General features: G+C 42.2%; 1 protein-coding gene across 1 annotated transcript; it reads left to right on the forward strand.

Moving 5' to 3' along the window:
* The first annotated feature begins 1,072 nt into the window (after positions 1-1,072).
* eif4ebp3l (eukaryotic translation initiation factor 4E binding protein 3, like) lies at positions 1,073-5,325 on the forward strand. Its single transcript, XM_033633754.2, has 3 exons — positions 1,073-1,497; positions 3,525-3,698; positions 4,746-5,325. The coding sequence occupies exons 1-3, from the start codon at positions 1,365-1,367 to the stop codon at positions 4,772-4,774; spliced, it is 336 nt and encodes a 111-aa protein (XP_033489645.1). The 5' UTR covers positions 1,073-1,364; the 3' UTR covers positions 4,775-5,325.
* Positions 5,326-9,561: the final 4,236 nt, after the last annotated feature.

Below are 9,561 nucleotides of genomic sequence, written 5' to 3' on the forward strand. Positions count from 1 at the left end.
GCTTCCTCTTTTATTCTTATTTTCATTTCCTTTTTTTTCTTAAACAACGATGAGACATCACCTAAGAGACGGGGTAACAGTAGTAACATCAGAACAAGGTTCAAAGTATGGTAAGAGGTCTACAATAAATACAATCAAAGTACTTCTGCAAACATGGCACAGATAATAAATAAATACTAGTGGTACGAATATGTGACAGATAAATTGATTCATAAAATAGAGCAGATACAGATAAATGCCTATAAAGCCCTTATTGATTGACAGATTGGGTGCGTCCCAAGTCTCTTATTTTATACTGCTAACTCCTAACTCCTTACTTTAACCGGAAGTCGTTCAAGGTCCGCCATCTTTAAGGCCGTCTCATGTCTCTTATCAGCAATCCTCACTCCTCACTCCTAACTCCTTAAATGTTTTCATAAGTGGGAGGGACTAAACAGTTAGGTTAGGTGGCTAGGTTAGGTGGTTAGCAGTAATTTTAAGAGACTTGGGACGCACCCCTCGATGATTGACTTGAGGTCGACAGCTGTAGGGTCTCCGTGAGAAACGTGCAGTTACCTACGTTATGTCGCCTGTAGGGGGCAGTGTCGTCGAGTGAGTAACACGGACGAGGTGGAGATGCGCTTGTTTTGTACACCAGAGTAACCCTGGATAATTTCTTAATGTTGACCCCACTCTGAAAATCCTATCGTGTCTACCCGTCCCCTAGACATGTCATCGTGTTGGCCATTCATTTTAGTCCATTCACCAAAATAAGAAATATGTGTTGCGGTATACTGCATATACACATACATGATGAGTGTATCAAAACAAGATGGCGGTAACGTTACATCTCCACTTTTTAACAGTGTATTTTCTCCTTAAGTGTAAAATAACACAGCTACGCATTCAGTCGCGTCAATATGATTGTGTTCTGAGTATATTTTATAATCAATCATCAGCTTTTTCTCCTATTCGACTATAGCACCCCCCCCCCCCCGGGCTGTCTTTTACAATAAAACATTCGCCCCACATATCCGCTGCCCCACGTGGCTCATGGCTGTTGCACAAAAACATCACGAGTGGCTGTTGCAGCTGTGGGAGCTACAAATACAGCACATGGTAGCGTTTGGTAGCTGCTTGTAGCGACGGACACCACCGGGCCCCAAACTCTGAGCCCGTTTCAGCTCTCAGTTTACACGTTAAAGCTGAACAACTTTTACATCGGCAACTGTTAGTTTTTAAACTCCAACAACTTTTTGTCAAGTTGTTTGTCCTCGTGCAGGGTTGTGCGCGAGCATTACACGGCGAGTTTGAGGACTTCTAAATAAAAAAAAACGAACAAACACTTGCCCCACTCCGCCTGCAGCAGCCACGCAGAAGCTAGCATGTCGACTGGCACAAAGGAAGTTAAGAGCTGCCCCATCCCTACCAGGGTGCTCACCCTGAAGGACTGGTCCCAGCTACCAGACTGTTACAGCCAGACACCCGGTGGGACCCTCTTCTCCACCACGCCTGGAGGTAAGACCTGAGGAGTGCTACGCTTTCTCTGTACATTTCTCGCGGCTTTATATTTGGTTTAAATTGTTTTCTGAAAAGCGTCACCTTACGGAACTTGCCAGAAAAAGTTAGCATTTTTCAATAGCTTAACCTCAACGGTGTGTGTATACGTGCAGAAGCTCATAGCTCAACCATGAGCTCTCGCGAGAGGCTGCAAACAATACAAACGTGCTTAAACCTTTCATTATAAGTATTAGTTTTCATTATTAGTGGTTAAAAAAATGGTTAGCTTGCCTCAACCTTGTAAAATTACCATTTTAAAGTGTAAATAATTTAACCAAAAACAGAATAAAGCTGGATAAATGCCTTGTTCCCACTCTGCACACTGACAGTTGGCTGCAGCTCTCATGTTGTCAACAAGTTTGGTGATCGCACGCGCTGTCTCCCAAGTTTGCTCTCGTTTGTGGATTTTGGCAAATTGAACCAAACAGTGGAATGAATATGTACTTTACACTCACACACAAGTAGTGCAAAATAATTATTTAAAAAAAAACGATTTTTTTTCCTTTACAATATTACAAATGCCATTGAAATAAACTCCACATAGTAACAGACATGTATATCTCTTTTCTGCTGATATTAGACTTGCATTAGACATGAATATTGGTATAAACATGACAAATAACAGCAGAACACAAACACACTGAGGTCTGAACACAGAGTCACTTGTTGCTGCATCGAAAACACTGACGTCTAAAGACAACAAGAACTGTCCAACCCGTGACTTGTGATTTAAAGGGTGTATGTGTCCATCTGCCAGAACAGTGATTGGCCTCTGCCTGGTGGAGGAGTTGTAGGCCGTCCTATCCCCGCTACTCTTTGCTTTGCATTTCAGGAACAGTAGGGAACATTCTGTACAAGTTAAGAGGAGGAAGAGGAGGGAAAGGAAATGTCTAATGCACAGGCACAGTAAGAAGTATTTATTAAAAAAATAAATAAATAAATAAAAAAGTGTGTGTGTATCCAGAATAGACAGCACTGGTAAACACAGCGTAGAAAGTTGCAATACAGAGTTTTGACTTGTGCTCCACTTTGTGTGCAACACATTCCACACTACAGGGGTCACACCATGTGTTGCTGGACTGGCCCCTTTTTTACATAACTGCTCCAATGCTGCCTTGCGATGTATTGCTTGCACTATAGCTTGCATTCCAGCCCCCTTTCCTCGCCCCAATTTTCTCTCTCTCTCTCTCTCTCTTTCTCTCTCTCTCTCTATCTCTCTCTTCCCCCTCTGCTACGCTCCCCTTTGTCCAGGATGAACTGCTCACCATTCAGTCATTACATAACGTGTTTTTCCTTGTAGCGAGGCTGAGCAGATACTGTACAGAGCAGCTCAAACTCCAATAAATAAGCAGTAGGACACTCCTTGACTTAGTCACGTCCTGGTCAAACTTATCACAACATGCCATTTATGACGCTGTTTTTCACTTGGAGATTACCTAAGTCCAGTGGGAGATAGACATGAGACGTGCCAAGTAGATTTCAGATGTGACAAGCTGCAGGGTTTTGTGGATCTTTGTGCTTCAGCCATGTCACCGTTGTCAGAAAACCTTGAGCAAAGTCGTTCTTGGATACACAGCTAAGCAGGTCACTTCTGCAGTCAGTGTTAAAGATTTCCAGTCGAGGAACGAACATGTGGCTTTAATCTCGAAGCCTCTTGGTTCAAAGAGAGAATGTTTTGTGCTCTGATTTCCAAGAACTCATTGCAGTGGCAGCCTTCAGCCCCCCTCCTCTGCGCGCACACAGAACCCTGCTTTCGCAACTCAAATCCCCTCCGGTAGAGGATAGTGATACTTAACTCCCCCGATGTGCACCTTGCCAAGATGCAAAGATGCTTTGTAATAACTAGGCTATCATATATTATTAGATATTCCAGCATTTGCTCTGTTGTGTTCAGAGCAGTCACTTCCCCTTCTATCAGGAAGTGAGATTTGATGTGAGTTTACTGCAGGTCAAACAGCAGATTTTCTCTTTTCTGCCAAACACAGGCACCCGCATCATCTATGACAGGAAATTTCTGTTGGATTGCCGAAACTCCCCTCTTGCCCGGACCCCCCCATGCTGTCTGCCCCAGATCCCAGGGGTGACGGTACCCGCCACACACCCCATGGGGAAACTGCAGGATCTAAAAGAGGAGGCAGAGGAGGAAGAGAAGGACATTGGTAAACATACACAACTATTGAGTTCTTGTTTACTCTGAGCTTGATTAGTTTTCTAGAGTTGACTTAAGTGGTAAACACACATACTCAAACATACGCCTGTGTCCATACACTGTCATGCTTTTTGTGGTTTTATGAAATTGCACATTTTTGGAGCCTAAACACATGTTTCATTATACAGAATGCTTTTCCAGCTCAATGGTTTTTTCTTCATGCACTTGCAACCCTTTTATTTCCACCATGAGTCGTCATTTCACGTTGACATGAGCACTCGGCGTGTGCTAATGCAGCGGATAGGCGCAGGATGTGTTCCTGCAGTGCCATGCGTACATTTTTGCAGCACAGCATTTGTGCCGTGTTGAGGGCTGGGACAGGAGTGCTCAGTCATTATCGGCATGTGTTAGTTTAGTCTTTCAGGGGCTGTGCCTTCATGGGTACACTTTTAAAACTAGGCCAGTGGCTTATTACTTGACCATTCACTACACATGTCATTCTGTATAGACAGGCTTTATATTTAAGGTTGATGGTGTCAGCTGTTAATTTCTTGCTGAGTGGTTAAGAAAGATATCAACAGTCATTTGGGTTTACTGAATTTTCTATGTTCTCATAGCCCTCTCAAGAGGATACAGTAAATTGTTGGAAATGAAAGACCTAAATGGGCTCATGGGCAAGTTGAGCCAGCTATTTATTGTCTGGCGAAATACATCAAACCATCAACATGTCCCTCTCCATTCCTCCTGTCAAACTAAACACCGTGAGGATTAATGTTGACCCCTTTTCTCCTCTGCCTCCCTTGTCTGGGTTGGTAAACACATAGGACATGTCATGCGGTCTGGATTTGCAACCTACACCCATTAAGTCAACTGTTTTTGTCTTTTTCTTGCCAGTTACGAATGCATTGATAAGGTCTGTACTGTGTCCTCTTCTCTGACATCCGTTAAGGCGTGGTTGTGCTCTGGATGCGAACACAAATGTTAACTGTTGGCTGATTGTCAACTACCTTCCCATTTTAATCTTAACTGTGTCTTGTCTTGTCTTGTTTTTCAACAGATGAAAACCAGTTTGAGATGGACATCTGAGCTCCAGTATTACCTCCTGTGGAGAGTTATTAGTTAAAACACCTCCAAGGTCATCAATGACTGTAATGTATTGCATATAAGGCTTTTTTTCCACCTTTTTTTTTTTTTTTTTAAATAAAAGCTTTTGTGAGGAACCAAAAAGAATGGAGAAAAGGTAGAAAAACTGTAGGGTGTTTTTGACCCTAAAAAAGTGTGCTAAGCCAAGCAATGGTATTTAAAGGGCTGATTGGTTGCTCACTCACTTCAGAGCTGCAGCAGGATTGAAAAAATCCATCTTGATTTCACTTTTTTTTAATCTTTTGTAAATAACATTGTACAATGTAGCCTATTTTTTTAAGTTGGGGAATATAAAATGATTACATTAAGACATGTAGAGTTTTTCACTGCAGGCATCAGTTGTTTTGTTGTATTTCCTCCCAAAAACGGATGGCTAACAAGTGTCTCCAGATATTGGGGGTCAGGGCCTACTGAAAATCAGCACCTACTCTTGTTTTCTATGGAGGGAGAGCTGAAATGTGAATAATTTCAAATAAAGGCTATTCAAACTGTCAGCAATGGTGTGTGTGTATTTTTATTTTTTTTGTTAAATGTATGAATAATGTTTAGGATGGGGTTATTCTTCATATCTATGATGTAAAGTATAATAAAAACACTGAATTATGCAATCTTTTTGCATTGAAGAGTGCCATACTGATGTGACGAGCTTCACCATCAACATCCAGTGTATGTGACACCATTAATACATGTAGTATTTAGTGGGAAAAATGCCTCATGTAGTCATTAACCTGCTGTTTTCACAATTTCTAGTCTTCTTAACCAAATTTTAAGTTTTGCTTTTTTTAATTAAGTGTTTCATGACATGAAACTTTGGCCCTTAAAGCTCACTGCTTGTATTTTCTAAGAACATACAGGGCAAATCTGTAGTCTGTACCTAATGTACACTTTAACTAGGAGGAGCTATTCCTCCTTAAGAACCTGTGTAGCACCTTGTATAACAGGAACACGTGGCCACAGAAACCTAAATGTTAAGGAGTTGCGTAACTGTCATGTATGGTGTGGTATGTTGTTATGCACCAGTAGAGCGTACTTCCCTCACTGAGGCAGACAGAGTTGGCCCATCTGGGTTGAACTGATTAAGCAGCTAAGTTATTAGCATTGAGGTCAAACATCTGCATACTTAATGTTACCAAGATGGAATATTAAGCAGTCACATATGTCTTAGGAGATGTGCATCTGATCATTTGTGACCAAGTCTGCTAAAACGAAAGCTTTTAATGCTAATTTTGTAATATTTTTTAACAAGCACATGGTGGCTACACAGGGCTGCACAGACCCCTGCACACTGTTTTCAGCCTCTCACACTCACCAGGGTTGGAGCTAGGTATGCCTGCTTGTTCCAGACACTGATCTGTAGATTAGGGAGGCTGACTGTAAGAGTGGGTCTGGTCTTAAGGAATGAGGTCAGCTGCAGCTCAAAGGCCAGGCATATTGAAACCCATCTGCAATGCTGGGGTGGGGTGACAACTGCTGGTATTTGACCAGGCAGTTATTTCAAATATGTCATTGTGGATTTACTGTATATCTGTGAGTTATGCTGAGACAGATATGGCCTCAAAACTTGGGTTTTAAAGCTACAGTATTGCTGATGTCAAGGTGCATCTTCCAGTGACAACAGTGCAACAGGACTCTGTGTGGCGACATGACTAAGTTAGTGATGTGGGTCAGTCTGCTCAACTGGTCTCGTCCCATGACCGTGCAGGTGTGACTGTTAAACTTATCCGACTTTTGGCCTAAAGTGCTGTGATTTACATGGTTTTATTTATGATTAGACTCATAACCGGTTTAAACATGCTCAGTATTTGGCCCATCACAGTTCCTCGAAGAGCATGCAAAGTAAACTTGCTATGCGCCGTCGTGTTAGTGCACCCTACAGCAAATACTGGAGCCAGACGCACTGCATTGCATATTGATAAGATAACTTTTTTTTTGCCAATGTCAGGGTAATATTCAATCACTGGGCTGTTTTTGTAAAACGTGCTGATTGACCTGCATGCACTGTTTGAACAAGTTTGTGTGTGTTTGCACTAGGTTGCACGTGACAACAAGGACAGGTGACTGTGAAAAATGCCACATGCTCTTGTTGTGTAGTTTTGAGGGATTTCCTATCTGGCAGAGGGGGAGGTATGAAACTGAAAACGATACTCAAATGTTTTTGGTGACACATGGTGAGGAGTGGGTTATTTTATCTAAATGCACATTAACTGGTACACCTGATATAGTCATCCCGTGTCATTCTGGGATGGGTACCAGTGTACAAACACAGTTTTTATGTGCAGATTAAAAGGGGTGAGAGCTGTTATATGCCACAGGTGTATATAGATTTATACACAGACATTTGATTTGATTTCTACTACACCTCCAGTAGCATGATTAGAACTAACAACAAATTCCCTCATCCTCAACAATTGGCCTTCTGACCTAATAAAACCAAATGATTAAAAACTAAATCAACATGGGGTAAATCATAAGCTTAAGGGACTTTTGACTGGCTAGATGTAAAGGGCACAAATGCACACGTATCATTGTGATTACAGGTTTAAAGTTTGTTCACTTGGGTCAAAAACTCTCAAACGTATGCAAAATCCCTCACACATCTGCACAGTAGTATGAAAGCCACTCTCTCTGTGTTGTAGATACTGTGTCATTTATTGTCATTGTACACAGGGTACAACAAAATGCAGTTGTAGTCTCTTTATTACAAGAAACAAAAACAGTAACATTCTTGTATGAATTCACGTCAGGAGGAATGTAAACAGCAGCAGCAAAAACACACATGCCACATACGGTAATTTGCCATTGGTCATTGTCAATAATTCCAAACTGATACATGGGATTATGTCCCTCTGCAGCAGTGGTTGCAGAAGTTCCAGTGCTCAAAGTGGGAGATCCTTGCTGGCACGTTTTTCACTGGGCATGTGACAGTGACACATAAGCTTGCCAGTAACTTGCTAGACAAGGTATGTTAGACATTACTAAGGTAGGGCCAAAAGTATGTGCAAACTGGCATTTGACAAGGTTTATTTTATTGTCTAGAAATGTGCTGCGTTGTGCAAACCCCCATATTGTTATACTGTGAGAATGACAAAGTAATTCCATATATTTCTGAGGTTATATTTGTCATAATTTCACAAAAACAATAAAGTATTTAGTGCTATTTAACGGCATCGCACAACATTGAAGCCAAATAGTGACCAAAAATGTATAATTGTGACAAAAGGTTCTGCTTGCTCATGATTTGAAATGCTTAATCTTGGCTTGTAGAGAACCAGTCAATGGTTTGACTGCCATACATCCACAAAATGTTGTTTTGGATCATTTCTGCCTCGCACCACTGTAAACAACTTCGCTCCTGACCACCCCATGCCTTCCCTCTGAGTTTCAATGAACTCTTGCTCTATTGGCCTTCACCACAGACAAACTATTCCCCCTTTTCATCTCCATCCCCCTCCCTCAGCCCCCCGCTCCCCCTCCACTTTCCCCCTAAGAGGGGTGGGTAGAGTCGGCAGGCGGACGAGGCTCTATTTTTGTCAGCTGCTCCTGCTGAAGCCATGGGTACAAGCTTGGGCTGAATTGCCCGGGTGACGATGTAAACAGACACTCACACACGCGGCCTGCTCGGTCACATCTATCATGTCAGGGTGGGGATGAGGACTGAGCCAGACTGCATGTTTGTGTATGCATGGACCCACGTACTCAATTTCAAATGTACACTACAGTCACACAGACACATTGCAAGAATGAAGTTTTTAAGTGTGACTTTTGTTGAGTAGATGATATTGTATTCCTAGATGTGCTGCACTTTATTAGCAGCTTGTGTCTCAGATTTGATTTCACTGTGTTGGATTACACCAGATTCACAGACAAATACAGTGTATGTCATCACTGGTTTAATCATTCTAGCTCCTGTGGACAAGGTTTGCAACATAGGACTACATAAAGGTCTTAAAGTGTAGAAAATTACAAGAAACACTTTCACAAAACTTTTAAATTGTCCTTAGAGAACTAAACCCACATTGAGAGCAAACCTTGGCCATGCTCACAATAAAACAGATTGCGTAGAGTGACACTGCAGAATATTTTTTGTGACCATGTATTTGGTTCAATCTTATGATAGAGCTAAACATTCCTTTGCTGCTCCGTGCAGAATCTCTGATATGTCTCACAGAACGGTCTCAGATCAGTCTTTTGACAGCTGCTGCAAGGCTATTGCCTAATGTGTCACCAGTAACAGTACCTTTCACCAACATGTTTTCCATGCATGACTTAGTTTGTACCAGCTGTAAATATAGCTTAGTGTGTGTATATGTCAAAGGTCAGGTCCTTCTTTCTCAGGAGCACCCCTGGCCTACAACTCTGTCTATTGTTTTAGGCCAGCTATTGTACAAACATACTGTGCAAGCTGGTATCACATGTTGCTACACGGTCTGGTATCACCTTGCAGAACAGAAAGACCGATTCCTTTTAAGCTCTGTCGATGGCAGCTGTAAAGCCGGCTGGCTGCTGGTATGCCACTATGTTCACACTGGACTCATGTAGTGTCATGTCAGATAAAGGAACCGAGATGATGTTTCACAACCCTGTGAAATGCCCCTTGTATGTGTGTGCAGTACATGTGCATGGGTGCCTTCAATGGATAGCTGTACAGTGCTGGACCTAACACCCATCCGCCTCACACTGCCCCCCGACATCTCTTCTACCACTGGCTTTTATGTGCTGTATACACTATG

Source organism: Epinephelus lanceolatus, chromosome 7 (assembly GCF_041903045.1).
Source record: "Epinephelus lanceolatus isolate andai-2023 chromosome 7, ASM4190304v1, whole genome shotgun sequence".
Lineage (NCBI taxonomy): Eukaryota > Metazoa > Chordata > Actinopteri > Perciformes > Serranidae > Epinephelus > Epinephelus lanceolatus.